At 40.9% G+C, this 16,757-nt stretch overlaps 1 protein-coding gene across 2 annotated transcripts; it reads left to right on the top strand.

The window, feature by feature from the left end:
* The first annotated feature begins 143 nt into the window (after positions 1–143).
* Positions 144–13,598, top strand: stat3 (signal transducer and activator of transcription 3 (acute-phase response factor)). 2 transcript variants are annotated; one of them, XM_041957078.1, is made up of 24 exons: positions 144–373; positions 3,011–3,160; positions 3,726–3,969; positions 4,149–4,241; positions 4,339–4,420; positions 4,549–4,649; positions 5,237–5,388; positions 5,917–6,075; positions 6,542–6,634; positions 6,794–6,853; positions 6,979–7,008; positions 7,100–7,193; positions 7,288–7,335; positions 7,507–7,590; positions 8,647–8,745; positions 8,860–8,995; positions 9,090–9,142; positions 9,236–9,330; positions 9,501–9,640; positions 9,729–9,950; positions 10,071–10,113; positions 10,956–11,015; positions 12,036–12,133; positions 12,387–13,598. In XM_041957078.1, the coding sequence occupies exons 2-24, from the start codon at positions 3,033–3,035 to the stop codon at positions 12,425–12,427; spliced, it is 2,355 nt and encodes a 784-aa protein (XP_041813012.1). In that variant the 5' UTR covers positions 144–373; positions 3,011–3,032; the 3' UTR covers positions 12,428–13,598. The 2 variants fall into 2 exon arrangements, with proteins under 2 accessions (XP_041813012.1, XP_041813013.1); XM_041957079.1 differs by lacking the exon at positions 10,956–11,015.
* Positions 13,599–16,757: the final 3,159 nt, after the last annotated feature.

Below are 16,757 nucleotides of genomic sequence, written 5' to 3'. Positions count from 1 at the left end.
TCAACCAACCTCACAGTAAGATCCCGCCTCTCTCGCATATAAGCTACGTTCTGATTGGCGAAAATGGGGATAGCGATTGTTATTGGCTGTTATAAGTGTCAATAAAGTAGTTAATGGCGTTTGTCTGGCTGGAAGAACTGCAGTGTAGGAGATGGGTTCTCTGAGCAGGTTTCTACGTACGTCGGAGAAGTGTTTCGCGTGCTGGCAGGATAACCTACAGATTTACGATCTTTTTCCGTGTGTTCTCCACTTTTGTTTGTAATTTTTTTTTACAAAAGTCGTTACTGACTTTTGCTGTCAGTGTTTTTTAGTAGAAAGAGTTACAGTTTCTCACGGAGCAACTTTCCAAAGGAATAACGTAGCAGCGAGCTAGGTGAGCGACTATAACGACTTCTGCTTTTGACATTTATTTAACATGTTTTCTTGGACCTGGCTCGAGGTTGTTTTTATTATGATGTTACAGCAGACCACTGTAATGCACTGATAGCTCTATTATCCACCACGCTACTGAACAATTGCAGCATTGTAATGACGTTATTAGTTATTCATGATGGACAAACCATTCTGTGTTCATGATGTTATGTAAGGTATGAAAGTGTTTCTACATTTTATCTGCCGCTCTTCAGTTCTAGTTGTTCATTATGGGGTCGATAAGATTAACCTTACAACCAAGACTCTCAGTGTTGGTTTCTTGAAAATATGTTTTGTGTTTTGTTTCTGGATCGCCTAGTTTAATAAAGGTCATAACGTTACATACGTCAGTTGTCACTAAACATTAGCTCAAACTTCACCTGGATGCACATTTGGGCAGTGAATTTCAGGTAATTGTTATGTTTTTGCCTTCAATTGTCACGCCCATCTCCATCCCATCCGCGAGAGAACATGTCTGCCACCTTGCACTGTGATTCAGTTCTTCCATTCTTCAAATTGGATTTAGACATTTTCTGTCCAGATTTTCACAGAATCTTGGATATGAGTTGTATGGCAGAGTTTGATTTCTCAAAATATCTTCTTTAGTGCAGCCAGTACAGATGTGGAGTCATAGTGATACAGTCTACCAGGCTGCTGTGCTATTGACTGTGATCAGTGTCATGAAATGCATACATTAATGACATACATCAATAGTAGCTATTTTAGATGTCACCTGTGTTCACAGGGACCAAGAAATAGAAACTTTCCATCATTACTGCATTCTTTGTTTGATCAAGGAAGTACTTCCTGGAATATCAGTGACATGATTTCAGGAATCACATTGGACTTTACTGTTGGTGCCACGTGACTGCAAATTGGAAACTGAACAAACGGCACATACTGGTCCAGCCTGGCACAGTTCTGGCAAAGTCTGCTTGCATACCATGAGACGGAGTCTCAAGACTTGTGAAAAATGTAGTGTTAAGGCAAAACACTTACCTTGGCATTTGAATCAATATGCAGTCCGTCTCCAAAGCTATCATTTCTAATGTGTGTGCTCCAGACAAAAAGTGTTTTGTCTTTGTGGACCCATTGGATATATGCTTTTACCTTCCAAATGGACGTTTGCCTGTTATCGTCTATTAGTCAGTAATGAAGCAGCATTGCGCTTCTTCTATGGCTCCGTCATTGACAATCCTGCAGCAAGCTCACAAAGGGACTTTACCATATGTCAGAGCAGACGAGCCATTTGATGTAGGTGGTGACTTTTATAGTAAATGGAAAGACATGATGAAGGTAGTGAATAGATTATAGAGTGGAGGTCACATTGTGTGTGTAAATTGTGCTTAATGAGCCTTATGGGTTTTCTCTTTCCTTGGCTACTGGTCTTCTTAGTATATCAGAGAAATGTAAAATGAAATTGCAGGCTCAAATACTGTCAACCCTGATTCACGAGAAATCGAAAGTTGAAAATAATTAATCAGATGATGAAAACGGAAAGAAATCCTCACATTATTGACAGTGACTCAGCTACACTTTGATGCGAAAGAGGAACATAAGTCACATGAAAACCATCACGTTTGATGGACAATTTCAGTTTTCTTTGAAAAAAAAAAAGGAAAAACCCTCACCCATATTTCTGTTTTAATTGAATTCTCGTGCCTTCTGTGGGGCGCTGAAATGATTTAGGCGAAAACTTTCTTGAGTCATCAATTACTAAGGACCAGAGCTATGTTAAACTTCAGTTCTTGTATCTAAATCCTACATAGTGCGCTGTTTAACACAGTATCGTGTAACGTCTCTGCACAACTACGTACTACTCTGACTTTGACTCCAACTTTGGCTGATAATGGAATAATATATATAAGTTATGTAAGAGGCTTAAACAAAGGCTTCAGTTGGTCATTTAATACAGATGCTAGAGGAGACAAATTCCGGCTGGCTTTACTGAGTGTCTGGTTATTGTTATATACGGTCTAGAGCCCTCCAGGGAAGAGTGTAGCCTGCTGTTGGTAAGATGAGAAGGCTAGTTGAACTTACCTTGTGGATCTGATGGATGATTGTCGCAAACAGCTGAGTTGGGCTTAATGAGAGTATACTGTTCAAGTTGCATTGTGCTCCCCAGGAAATTGATATGAAGGAAATGAAAGTTTTAATCTTGTATTATGTCGGGGAATGTGTTTCTCTGGTTTCGAATCCATACCTGCAGTTGCTTTTCAACAGCTAAGAAAAGGAAGTGTGGTTTTCATTGTTTCTAGCGAATCCAGCTGGGGCAAACCCATAGCCAAAGATCACAAATTCCTGTCCGCTTAGGGGCTTGTCAGCTGTTCATGTCGACCTATATTTCTTGGTGGAGGCGTAGTGTTTCGCTGAACAGGAAGTGACTATACTGAATAGGAGGCCTCCCAAGGGCCTGACATAATTTTCAGTGAAAACCTGACATTTAGGTATTTCTTGCTGATCAGTGTGAGAGTTATTCTGTTAAGGTATGTGACTTTGTTTGTTTTTTTTTTTTAAATAACTGCCAGTGAGTGCCATCCCAGAGATGTTGTCTAGGTATACTGCTTAAATTATGTTATTTTGTTTATTTTTTGCGTAGGTTTGTGGAGGTGTATGTCAGGATGGCTCAGTGGAACCAGTTGCAGCAGCTGGAGACCAGGTATCTGGAGCAACTGTACCATTTGTACAGTGACAGCTTCCCCATGGAACTGCGGCAGTTCCTTGCCCCCTGGATCGAGAATCAGGACTGGTGAGAAATAATTGAGTTCTTTTTGTTTCTCCTGTTTGATAACATATGACATTACATAGCTTTTATCCTCCACTCTGACAGTGGGCCTGTCACCATGACTTGTTGATGGCTTGCCACACGGACAGCTGTTCAGTGATGATGATGTTTTCTTCCAAAATGTGTCCTTTTTGAGGGCCAAATTAAAATGTAGCAACAGAGGTTATGCTTTCTGTCAATTTAATCTGATTTGTTTTTTAATTACTTTGCAGGATATCTTAAAAACAGTGAAATTGGTTGTAAAGTTAGGCCAAAGGCCAAGGAATATGTGGTTTATTTTAGTGCAGACACCCAATCTGGCATTACGCATTTAGGCATTGTTTCCACCAGCAGCCAGTCAGCATGGTTGTCTCTCACTGTGTATTTTTATGTATTTTATTCAGATGCAGATCATTAGATAGATATATTCAAAATATTCCCCTCATGTGGGATATAGAATGTTTTGATTAGATCAAAAAAGCATTTGTGACGGTGTTAGATGGAACTAGAAATAATCAGATTCTGATTATCTCATTTTCTCCCTTACAAGGGCTTACGCTGCCAATAAAGAGTCACACGCCACACTGGTGTTCCACAACCTCTTGGGGGAAATAGACCAGCAGTATAGTCGTTTCCTGCAGGAGAACAATGTACTCTACCAGCATAACCTGCGCAGGATTAAGCAGCATCTGCAGAGCAAGTACTTGGAGAAGCCGATGGATATTGCACGCATCGTTGCCCGCTGTCTGTGGGAGGAGCAAAGGCTGCTGCAGACCGCCACCTCTGCTGCGCAGGTAGAAATGTGCTTCACTAACCTAGCTGTAGTATTCATATCATATCAAAGTGCTACAGCAGTAACAAAGCACACTGTACCTTTTAAAACACATCACACACACATTTAAATCAGAAATCAAGTCATAAATTGGTTGGAACGATGGTTTTGCGTGTTGTTATATGTTTTATTTTGTTGCAGGATGGCCAGGCAGCCCATCCCACTGGGACAGTAGTGACAGAGAAGCAGCAGATCCTGGAGCACAACCTTCAAGACATCAGGAAGCGCGTGCAGGTTAGTTTCCCTCCGAGACTCGTTAATTAAGTATTTGAATATGCAGTATGAATAATCCCGAACACTCTGAATCATCTTCTATTTTCTTTTACTTCAGGATATGGAACAGAAGATGAAAATGCTTGAGAACTTGCAGGATGACTTTGACTTCAATTACAAGACTTTGAAAAGCCAAGGAGGTATATTCAAATGAATATTTTCTTATCTTTAGCAGTGATAATTAACTCACAGACGAGTTATTATTTGGTATAAATAAATTGAGTGGCATTTGGTTGCTGACCTGCCCACTGCTCCGCCCTCTGTCCAGAGTTGTCCCAGGACCTAAACGGGAATAGCCAAGCATCTGCCACCAGACAGAAGATGGCTCAGCTCGAGCAGATGCTGAGCGCCCTCGACCAGCTCAGGAGGGTGCGTGTCTAAGCTTTGTTATGTTGTGAGTTAAGTCAAAAAAATACAAGAAAGAGTTTTAACAATATGCATCGTCCAAGGTGTTTTTAAGTGAAATCAACAATATCATAAGTGATAAACACAAGAATAATAAGAACGGGGAAAAGCCTGATTAGCTCGGGGTTATTTACTTACACAAATGGCAGAAGACACTGGCCCTGGAGCTGTTTGCCTTCAGATTAGATGCCCCACTGTCATCCATGCTGCTTTTTACGTGCTAGACCACCAGTTCTGACTTCATGTGAAATCTTCTGGAATATTTCATGGCACAAAACTGGATGGGAGGGTCTTGGTGTGACACCTGGTTGATGAATGTTTAAAAAGAAGGGTTGCATTGTTTTTGTAAAAGACAGTGAGGTTTATGGAAACATTTGAGCAATTCAGACTTTGAGAAACAATACATACTGTACAGAGGTGAAGCTCCCTGTCATATCAACCATGGTGACTTTGTTAATTGTAATAATACCTGTGACAGAAGATGTAGACTACAGAAGGGCAATAACTAGTTATGTGTGTGTTTAATGTTTGCTGTGCTTGTAATCTTGTAGCAAATTGTGACAGAGATGGGAGGCCTGCTGACCGCCATGGATTACGTACAGAAGAACCTGACAGATGAAGAGCTAGCAGACTGGAAGAGAAGGCAGCAAATTGCCTGTATTGGAGGTCCACCTAACATCTGCTTGGACCGCCTCGAGACATGGTAACCAGGCAAAGTTTATTCTATCTATTAACATGTTGAGTATTTTTTTAAGGAAATACAAAGTCAAAACTCTTATTCTAGCTTCTTAAATGTAAATATTTTCTGGTTTCTTTACTCCTCTGTGACAGTAAACTGAGTATCTGTAGGTTGTGGACAACAGAATGCATTTGAGGATGCCATCTTGGGCTTTTGGAAACACTGATTGATATTTTATAGCGCAAACAACTAATTGTTTAATTTCAGCCCTGCTGTGGATGCAGTGGTCATGTAATGCCTTACCACGAGAGAAAATTTCCCACAATTCTTTTCTTTCTGCATATGTCCTGCCTTTTTCTGCATAAGTAAATTTGTTTGTGGCTATGTTGGGCTATGGGCTACATTGAAACATATAATCTAGTTAAAAATATCTTTTGATCACAAATTGTCGAGAAGTTGCTTCAAACTGTAAGAAGCAGAGCACTGTTTCTCTGCTCTACTTATCCTTTGGTGGTCTCCCTTAACTTGAACTGGGTTTCATTTTCTGACCAGGATCACGTCCTTGGCTGAGTCCCAGCTCCAGATTCGACAGCAGATCAAGAAGCTGGAGGAGCTTCAGCAGAAGGTGTCCTACAAAGGAGACCCCATCATCCAGCACCGGCCCGCCCTGGAGGAGAAGATCGTGGACTTGTTCAGGAACCTGATGAAGAGGTACTGCACGTGACAAATCTACATGTGGTTTGTAACTGAATGTGGAAGTGGCCGATCAGATTGATTGCCCTGCAGATATGTGATCGTAATGTCCGATTAAATATATGTTTGTAGTGTTTGGTTGGTTGATTTGTTATGTATGTGAAACTGTGTATACCTTGTTACAAATGTCAGAGAAATATTCTGCTAATCCGATCAAGAATTTAAAAACAATGTGTGATGGAGAGATTTAGAGCTCGGAGTTCAACTTACTAATGATGCGGCGCTTTCAGTCGAACTCAGTCTTCATTTAGGAAATGAGATGACATCTGAGTCTCTCATGTTCGCTGAAGGACCACTGAGATGCCCTTAAAAGCTGCAAATCATTAGCAAAGTGACCTTTGACCTGAGATTCTCTTCACCAGATGTTGTTCTGATGTTTGCTGCATTTTTTTTTCTCTGTAACATGATCCCTTCTATCTTCTAGTGCTTTTGTGGTGGAGAGACAGCCTTGTATGCCCATGCATCCAGACAGACCTCTGGTCATAAAGACAGGAGTGCAGTTCACTAATAAAGTCAGGTAAGATGCAGGCTTGCAACACACCTCAGAAGCAACATACATATATTTTGTACATTTTAATAGCAGCTTTTTATGAGTCCCTATTGATGGAGAGTGTAACAGTTGCATCATTTGATATCCTGATGAATTTCGCTGACAGTGTTTCTCTTATTTTTCCAGGTTACTGGTTAAGTTCCCTGAACTCAATTACCAGCTGAAAATTAAAGTTTGCATTGACAAGTGAGTTTGTTTTCATCTTGGATGTTTTAACATTTGTGTTAAGTCTTTATCAGTGAGAGTCTGACTTTGATTGAAGACTTTCAGAGAAATTACTGCTTTACTGATTTTAACTGTTTATTTTTTAGGGAATCCGGAGATGTGGCTGCAATTCGAGGGTAAGACATCCTTGTTTTTTCAAGCTGGAGCATTTACTGTATATCAATTAAGAAAAGAGTCTTACTCTCTGCTGTTCCTTGATTTTCTTAGGTCACGAAAGTTTAACATCCTCGGTACCAACACAAAAGTGATGAACATGGAGGAATCCAACAATGGCAGCCTGTCAGCAGAGTTTAAACACTTGGTGAGTCACAGAAGGAAAACCTCGTACTGGTTGACAGTGATGAAGTTCTTTGGTAAAAGCCCGCTATGGAGCACTGACTTCCTGTTTGTTACAGACCTTGAGAGAACAGCGGTGTGGTAATGGTGGCCGGACCAATAGTGACGTAAGTCCTGTTTCTGACACTTGGTTTGATGGTGTAATTTAATACTCAGATATTTGTTTTCTGTGTGTGAGGATGATGAGTTTTGTTTAAACTTTTACAAGAAACTGTTTTCCTGACCTTTGATGCACATGTTTTTTTATACACGAGATCTGAATAATCTGCTTTCTCTAGGCCTCTCTGATTGTCACAGAGGAGCTCCATCTTATCACTTTTGAGACGGAAGTCTATCACCAAGGCCTGAAGATAGATCTGGAGGTCAGTATCATGTCTCTGTGTCACAAACTTGGAGACATTTCTGTATTTTCAGTTTAACTTTGAGAAGTCAACTAAACGCTGTTGTTCTTCGACAACCCATGCAAAATGTGTCACAAGACAAACGAGTCATTAGCAAAGTCTTCCACCTCCGGGGACTGTCACCAACCCAGCATCTGAATGATCTGTCAAAGATAAACATCCTGCGTCAGAGAGCTTATTAACCGACCCAAGTTGGACCACTGATGGGAGCGTAACTCACACTTAATGTTACTGCTGAAGCAAAGTTTGATTTGTGCAACTTTCCCCAATTGTCTGTGGGTGAGAAACATGTTTCCTTGAATGTGCAGACAGCAGACACTCAGTGTCATAATAGTATCATTTAGTGTCACATAGCATAATAGTAGTGTTATGACCAAGGTAACTTTCATGTCTAATATAACGTACCTTGAACAAGCCGTCTTAGCAACTTCCACAGTGTATCTAACATAATCATTTTTATCTTGCTTGGCAAAACAAAGGTCACCCTCTGACAGATGGCATTTGTTTGTTGTGAAGACTATGGCTATGAGACAAGTTGGCTTGAAATATTAGTCAAAAGACGCAATGCTTGTGCTGTTTGTTACCTCTTTTTCTACTTAAGTTAAACGGCCTGAGCTGATTTGTTGGCACACTAAAATATGCATCTAGCCTTCACCTATTGAATCTGATGTGCTATCACTTCATTATTGTTATTTCACATCAGTGAATTATCTTATCATATCTTTCTTTCATCAGCAACCCATCATATGTCAGGTCGGGTCGCTGGGCGAGAAAAAAAAACCCTTTTACATCAAAATATTCTGTGCTAAGAACAGCAGCATGCTCTCTAGGTGTAGGAGCAGTGATAACGAGAGTACGTCCTGAGAAAGTCTCATTATGAGACAGTGTACTTAAATAGAAGGAGCTATATTTTCGCATCGTATTGCAAGTGTAAATGCTAACAAGGAATAACCAATGTTTTTAAAAAAGAAGAAGATATAAACACACTGAAACAAATGTTCTCCTGTATTTGTGCAGACTCATTCCCTGCCTGTGGTAGTCATTTCAAACATCTGCCAGATGCCCAATGCCTGGGCCTCCATCCTGTGGTACAACATGCTCACTAACCACCCAAAGGTAAGACAGCACCCTCTGGTGGAGAGGGACTGAAACCTGCTTGAGGAGTTGTTGTTTGCAGTGGAAAAAAATTAGATGGTTTTAAAGTATGTTGGCCCTGGTGTCTCTGTACAGAATGTGAACTTCTTCACCAAGCCTCCAGTGGGGACGTGGGATCAGGTAGCTGAGGTGCTCAGCTGGCAGTTTTCCTCCACCACCAAGAGAGGCCTGACCATTGAACAGCTCACCACACTGGCTGAGAAATTACTAGGTGAGGTTTCATGCCTAAAAGTCTACAAAAACCTTTAACTTTTCACCCTGCCATATATTAATGTTGGATGTTGTCCTGTAATTGTCCAATCCAGGGCCTTGTGTCAACTATGCTGGCTGCCAGATCACTTGGGCCAAGTTCTGTAAGGTACTGCTAAACACATATGGTCATATGGTTCAGTTTGCCATCTTTCCATTGTTCTCCTTCAATGTGAGTTATTTTTCTCCTTCCTCTTCGCAGGAAAACATGGCGGGCAAAGGCTTCTCCTTCTGGGTGTGGTTGGACAATATTATTGACCTGGTGAAGAAGTATATCCTGGCACTGTGGAATGAAGGGTGAGAGGTCGTCTTTTGTTTGTATGTACAGTCAAGTCCCTGGGCAGTCTTTTGCCCGTTAGCTGCCTTTCGTATTATAGAAAGTGTTTTGACATGCAGTAATTTTAAAATAGAATTGCTATTTTGAAATTCAGCCTCTATTTATATGACTTCCTGTTGCACTTCTACAGGTATATCATGGGCTTTATCAGTAAGGAGAGGGAGAGGGCTCTTCTTAGTCCAAAGCCACCCGGCACTTTCCTGCTGCGCTTCAGTGAGAGCAGCAAGGAGGGGGGCATTACATTCACATGGGTGGAGAAAGACATCAGCGGTGAGTGTTTTCGGACTTCGTCTTGTGCTATTTCCAGGATTTGCTTTATTTTCTGTTGTGACACTGCGCTTCCTTGAATTTTGTGTAGGAAAGACCCAGATCCAGTCAGTGGAGCCCTACACCAAGCAGCAGCTCAACAGCATGTCTTTCGCTGACATCATCATGGGCTACAAGATTATGGATGCCACCAACATCCTGGTTTCACCTCTGGTGTACCTGTACCCTGAAATCCCCAAAGAGGAGGCTTTTGGGAAATACTGCAGACCAGAAGCAGCTCCTGAACCTGAGATGGGTGGAGACCCTACGGGCAGTAAGTCGCTTCCTGTTTTGTTACTTTATCTATGCAATTCAAGAGGAACAACTCATATTACTTTTCATGCATGTTATTTCTTGTCATGTTGAATGTGGTCTGTATTTTTTTCCCTGACAGCTATTCAGCCATACTTGAAGACAAAGTTCATCTGCGTTACCCCGTAAGTATCTCTCACTCCTCTCTTGTGTTAAAGTCATCAGTATTTACAGGATCTCATGCCACCTAATGACCTCCACTTATGTTAGCCCCTATTACCAGCTGTTAATCTTTCCTTTGTAAAGACGAGAAATCCTTTCTTAATGTTCCTGCACTTCCTTTTTTGAACTTCTTTTGTACATGTTGCCAAATGTTCAAAGAAAAGAGAACAAGACTGTTTTCACTCTGACTGTGAGTCACCGCTGTCACTGGAGGAGCCATCACGCAGCTCAGACTGAGTACTGTGAACCCACATATGTGCAGAGTACATATAGATTCAGTTTAGACTGATTGCAGTTCACACCTGGCAAAACCGTAAAGACCATCGTCTATTCTCAAACCAACCCACTAAAGATGATACTCTTAATATATGTAACAAGTTGTTGCGTTCTGGCGACCACCAAACATGGTTTCAGACTCTTCGCAGTGTGTTTTAGTTGCAGTTTTACTTCTGTTTTGACACTTATAAATGCTAAGTGTGAACGGGGCCAAAATGACAAAAAAAATTCTAATTAGCAGCAAAGCAAAAATCCAACCTGTGACAGAGCTTGCATACCCATTAATATTAGATATTTACAACTAATACGTGACAGAAATATTGAAAACAGCGAAATAAAACAGACTCCGAGTTCGTGTTTCCTTCCTTAACATCAATGTTACCAGTAGAGCATCTTGGTGTGATAGTGGGAGGTCGACTGAGATGAGAGGAGTGCATGCGCAGGCCAGTCAGCCATGTGTGCATTGGTTGGTAGTGGGTTTGATGGCGTTGTGAGGTTTGCTCAGTGAGATCCTGACCTGTCTCCGTAGGTGTCCCTCCGTGTTCATGGACTTGCCGGACAGTGAGCTGCTTGGGAACGGATTCCCAGGGTAGGCGCTCGGGGGGAGGTGGCATGTAGGGCTGTTTGTGCATCTTGTCACTTTGTTTGTTTGTTTGATGGGTGGGTTTCAGGGATGTAGGTGCAGCACCCCCCACCTACATGCTGTAATTCCTGTTAATGTTTCCCCACTCATCGCCACTTTTCCTTCTCCCTGCCATTCATCAGTTTCTCATTTGGTTGAGACTCTCAGACATTTGTGTCATAATTCCTCATCCAAATCCATTTTTACGGATTTCAACAGTCCAGAGTTTTCATGCTAGGATTGTTTGAAGAATTTTTTTTTAAAGATTTCAGATAATAGGAGTGCTATCAATGAAAATCATCTCAAAAGGCAAAAGCCATGTCAGTTTGAACAAATGGAAACAAAAGAAAATAAAATTGTGCTTTATTAAGCCTGAGTAATGGTTCAATCCACTTCATCCACTGTGCTAACCAGCTGTTGTCACGCTGACTCTAGATTCACTATAATTAACATCACTGTTAAACATGCATTTTGTGTTAGTGTGCTTAGTGCCGCCTAAAAAAAAGGTTGGAAGCGGTATGCAACATGCACAACATCTGCAAGGTCTTCCCTAGTTAAATTTGTGATGTTTTTTTGCTGTCATATATAATTATTATCAATATTTTACCACAGATGCATCCCATTTTTCGTTTGCTCTCCTTCTTGGCTATGACTTTGCATACTGACACGAATGCTGAATTATCATCCAATGATGAGACTCATTAACCACTCATGTGTATTAAACAACGCAGCCCAATCACAGCCCTTTTACTTGTGGTACCCCTGCGGTCAGTGTGATGAACATGAACACTAACGTACACAAGTTAAGGGATGACTAATAGCTCATCACATGTGGTTATGTGCCACAACAGTGTTGTCACTTTGGTTATTTTAACAGTATTTTGACTAACACGAACAGCATCGCAGGTACGTGTGTGTGTGACCATCAGTGGGCATTTCAGTTTGTAAAATAACATTTTTCCCTCTTTTTCATTTGTTTTTTTACAGCACAAACTCTGGAAACACCAGTGACCTGTTCCCCATGTCGCCTCGCACCCTCGACTCCCTGATGCACAATGAAGCTGAAGCTAACCCAGGACATTTGGGTGAGTCACTTACACACATGGTGTACACACACACACACACATTTTTTGAACTTTCATAGGACGCTTACTGACGCAGTTATTTCCTGATAGCGTGCCCCGTAACCATAACCAACACCACTCCCAGCTCATGTTCCTGAAATGTCCTTACTATTACCTCAAACTGGTCCTCACAAAGATAGTAGAGCACACACATACACTGCAAAACTCAATTGGTAACTAGTATTAATAGCTTGTGTTTGGATTTCCTCCACAGATTCGCTCACTTTGGACATGGATGTAGCATCACCAATGTGAAAAGATTTGTTTCTTCTTTTTCATTCTTTCTCTGTTGGGATTTGATGTTTTCTTGTAGTAGAGGATCCCGATGACTTCTTTCTCCTTCTCTACACACGGTCTGCCTGTACAGTTTGTTTCTCGGTCCAGTGTAAAAATGACTCACTTTCACGCCACAGGGAAGTGGATGATGTTCTTTTAAAAAAGCATTTTGGCTGTCCACCTGTAGCTTCGTGTGTGAAACTGTTGACTGACACTGACCTGTTGTATTTCAAGCAGCATCCTGCTCCCATTCTGTACTTTCTCGTCTTCATAGTTGTCGTCAGTACCTTTTAGTATCTCGAATTGTATTTTTTGAAAACATTGTATTTTTGTGTTATTGACTTTTAAAATGGTTCTGAATCAATGTGTTGTTTTCTTTGAATAAGAATCTGTATCAAGAATAGTTGTTGTATAAGCTATGCCGCTTTGGAATTGCGCTTTGACCAGTTTTATGCATTTAGCTGTCTTTTTAAATATGTTTTGTCGCATTTGTAATCCCTGCCAAATGTAATGTCACATGTGTTCCACAATACCTTGGTTTCACTTGAAATAGTTTCTGTTTCAGTTTGGTTCTTGCTCAAAATGGAATATTTGTTCTATTTCTCAGAGCCATCTGAAGCGTTAAAAACCTGTAGCGAGAAGTCAAAGAATTGAATACGCCTCTGAGGTTACTTTCCCCCTCAGCGTTTTTCCCCTTCAAGTGTTGTGAGAAATTACGTGACATAACCTGTAGAAGTGGTGCTCTGACAGCAGGTTTTTTTTGTCACTGCCACTTAAATATTGTCATTTGTGATCACGTGAATTGCACTTGCTTTTGAAATTAGCAGTTTTGATATTTTTGTTGCGTCTGAATTCACCTGATATGATCAGATATATAATGTAAATCATTTTAGGAATTTATTTTAGGACAAACTTGTTATCAGATTAACCATGTATGTTTTAAGAAAGATATTTCACTCTAACAGAGTGGACACTTTAAGGTGTGCAGCAGTTGACTTTGAACCTTTCATACGGTTGAGCAAAGCCTGTCAGCGGAGTTAAATGCAAGCCACATTTGTTTGTCTGTCATGCCATAAAATGTCAAGAGGTTTCTGTAAAATATTCTGTAACTATTCATTATTTGACAGAAGGCAATAAAAACAAGTTAGCACTCTAAGTCGTCTAGTGTTGTATTGTTCAATCAATTGTTGATTTGCAAGAAATTTATACAAACGCGTCAAATGTGCTTAAGAATTGCTCATTAAAATTATTCAATAGCATCTGACCAATAGGAACCGGAAGATGTCCACGTTATATACAGCAGTATGTTACCATGTCACTACTTAAACAGGAAGATGTAATATGCAAATGATTGTTGGCTGGCAACATCTACAAGGACCAGTTATTAATAAGTGAATATACAGCTGGTTAAAACAGCAGTTCTGGCTGCACTTCATGCTCCACAGTGGTGTGAAGGACAAATTAAGATTCAATGTGATGGAAGAAAGTGAAGCAGAAAAGACTCTCTCATCTGCAACCTGGGCCAACATTGATTTGACCTTAAAGTTCTTTGCAAACTTCACACCTTCACACATACTATGGCACTGCATATTCAACATATTTCAGACCTCACACCTAAGAGTGTCTGTTTTTCATTTCAGTATCATTTAGTGATTTATGTGTCAATTCACTGTTTTTCATGTCCTGCATGCTGCAGATCTAAAGCCAATGAAGACATAGATGATGAGTAAAGAACAGACACCAGATCAACCATGCTGGATGAGGACATCACTGTCTCTGATGCAGTCTGGACGCTGCAATGCTGCTAAACGAGCAGTGACAACCTGAAGTTTTTGAATTCTCGCAGATGAAGAAATGGGCATTAGAGTAGTCTTCTGATCTACCCAGCGGAAGACTAAAACAGCTTTTTATAGGAGTTCATTTTGATGGTAAAGTAAGGGCAGATAACGTTGCCTGTAGAGGGACTGGGAGGACTAGCCGAGGACCAGAATCAGGAGAGAGTTCACTGGAAATGTGCTGAAATGCATTAATGTAAATGTGATGTAAACAAAGAGGAACTCCGAAAATTTAAGACAAGCAATAAAGCAAGACGTGATAAATAATATGCAGGCGATAAACTCAGGGCTCCTGCTGGTCCGGCACTGCCTGCTGGAGGGGGGTACAGATGTGGTGTAATGCAGGGTAAATAGTTGTAGATCCACTGTGAAATTAAGAAGAAGAAAAATATTTAACCTTTCTTGTACAAAAAGTAAAAATAAATGAATCAGCCAGGTCCCGTTTCTAACTAATGGGGTTACAAATAGTTAGAAAGTCAACCCCATGTTCTTTCTTATTGGTATTTCAAGCAAAATCTAAATGTGATGATTAAGAGGCGGTACCAGTGACCATTTTCGAGCGTAATACATATGTATCATATATACAGTAAGAGATGATCCGTCATTGCACTTCCTATTTTCAATTCTCTTTCTGCATCTGGTGACAGATCTCTCAACACAGGCTCACTGGACTTCCCTGCCTGGAAACCCCACGTTTGCCAGCTCCACTACATCTTCTGCTTCAACGCTGATGTGATCAGTCTGACCATTTTCGGAGTCCTTTGGAGGGAACGTGACAGCTGAGATGAAGCAGCTAAACAAACAGAGACAGTCAGGAAGCAGTTTCTGCATCACTTGGCCTCTGCCTCGTTCATGTGTGACTTGTTTGTTTCTGTGATGGGAAATGAACACGGGCCGGTTTGAGGAGGGGGGGCGGGGGTTGTGGAGATGTACAGCTATTACCGTCAGCAGCTGCTGACTCAGCTGTCTGAGGAAGCAACTGTCACCCTTCAGTTCGGGCCTGCAGCTGATCAATCAGGCGAATCGATGAGGCTCCAGCAGGCTTGCAGTGTGGCGACCAGCTGGGTTGTGTGTGTGTGTTTGAGAGAGAAGCTGCTGATATAAACGATGACTTTTTGACATGTAGATGTGGGAAAATGAGGTCGTTTATTTGCAGCATGACAGGGGACTTTTCAGATTACTTACAGTCAGCAGCTGCATTCAGAACGAACGCAGACAGACTGCAACACAGCACATTCGGAGCTGCTCGTAATCATTTTGAAAATTCCCTTCTGTTCTGAGCTACACCTGATCTGACAGACGACCTGTTACTTTGCGGATATTACTGATAAACTCATATGGCAGTCTGTTACAGTACAGATTCCTAGTATGAGGAAGTTAAACATTGCTTATACATGAACACATGAATATTCATTTTAATCTCTTTGGGCTGTCCTCTAAGAGTCCATAAATCAAACTGAAAGGGAGCATATATGGCAATATTTACCTCTATTATTTAAGTAAATTTTACTGCTAATACTTAATAATCAAAACACCTTTTCCACCCCTGCAGGAAGCACTGCTGGTGCATAAGATCAAGTGTGCAGCTTTGTGGCTCTGAGGTGCAACAAAGCAAATCTGACATCTCTTCTTCAACACTTAACAGATGTTCACATGGTGTTTGTTTGCCCTTTCTGTGTATTTTGTTTTGTCTCGAGCAGCAACATGTGGCTGTTTTATATGCTGGATGTGCCTCAGGCGCACATTATGCTTTAATTAATTTTGGCAGGTTTATCTTTAGTTCCTGCCACCTCATCTTCCTCTCTCTCTCTGTGTGTGTATGTGTGTCTGTGTGAGTTTATCTAAAAGGAATTTATTCATATGGTGAGGAAAACAAATATTTCCCCTTTGTCTGGTGATTTTTTTTGTTTTATGACTTGCAGTTCTTGTTTAATAATAATAAAAAACATTAGTATTTGTATAAACAGCATATGACATGTGTTGTATGATCTCAAACTCCCACCACGGACACAGCAAGCGGGGTCAACCTCAAAGCACCGAAATCCAACATCTGCATTAAACTCGGTGTTTGTACCAGACGGCGTCGCTGTTCTCCAGACTGAGGGTGCAGCTGGATTGCAGATTTGCTGTACAGTAGATTAGACCTAATCTAATCAACCGGTCTGCTTCTGACTGCGTGCAGCGCAGCGCAGCTTTGACCACAGCGAGTCAGAGAAAACTGAGTCCGAGTTTAATGACCTGCCGCACCGGTGCGCTCTCCCTCACAGTTAATTAATCAATTTACCTGCAGTTGATTCAATTATTATTATCATCATCATTGTTGTTGATGTTGTTGTGCTTTCGCTTATTCTTTATTTATTTTTTATATTTTTTTTATTTATTTATATATTGTTTATTTATTCGTGCGTGTTTGTGCGGTGCTGCAGAAGTCCCTCAAAATCAAAACATTGTGCAGATGATATTGGTCGTTTCTC

The sequence above is a fragment of the Chelmon rostratus genome, chromosome 17 (genome assembly GCF_017976325.1).
Source record: "Chelmon rostratus isolate fCheRos1 chromosome 17, fCheRos1.pri, whole genome shotgun sequence".
In the NCBI taxonomy this organism is placed as follows: Eukaryota; Metazoa; Chordata; class Actinopteri; order Chaetodontiformes; family Chaetodontidae; genus Chelmon; species Chelmon rostratus.
The sequence above is the reverse complement of the archived record's forward strand: the minus strand, read 5'-3'. Positions and strand labels throughout refer to the sequence as shown.

Bases quoted from the DNA above. Each gene is read 5' to 3' on its own strand.
- stat3 (XM_041957078.1), top strand. From the start codon at position 3,033: ATGGCTCAGTGGAACCAGTTGCAGCAGCTGGAGACCAGGTATCTGGAG. The intron at 3,161-3,725 runs GTGAGAAATAAT...CTCCCTTACAAG, and splicing joins TGGATCGAGAATCAGGACTG to GGCTTACGCTGCCAATAAAG. The intron at 12,134-12,386 runs GTGAGTCACTTA...TTTCCTCCACAG, and splicing joins AGCTAACCCAGGACATTTGG to ATTCGCTCACTTTGGACATG.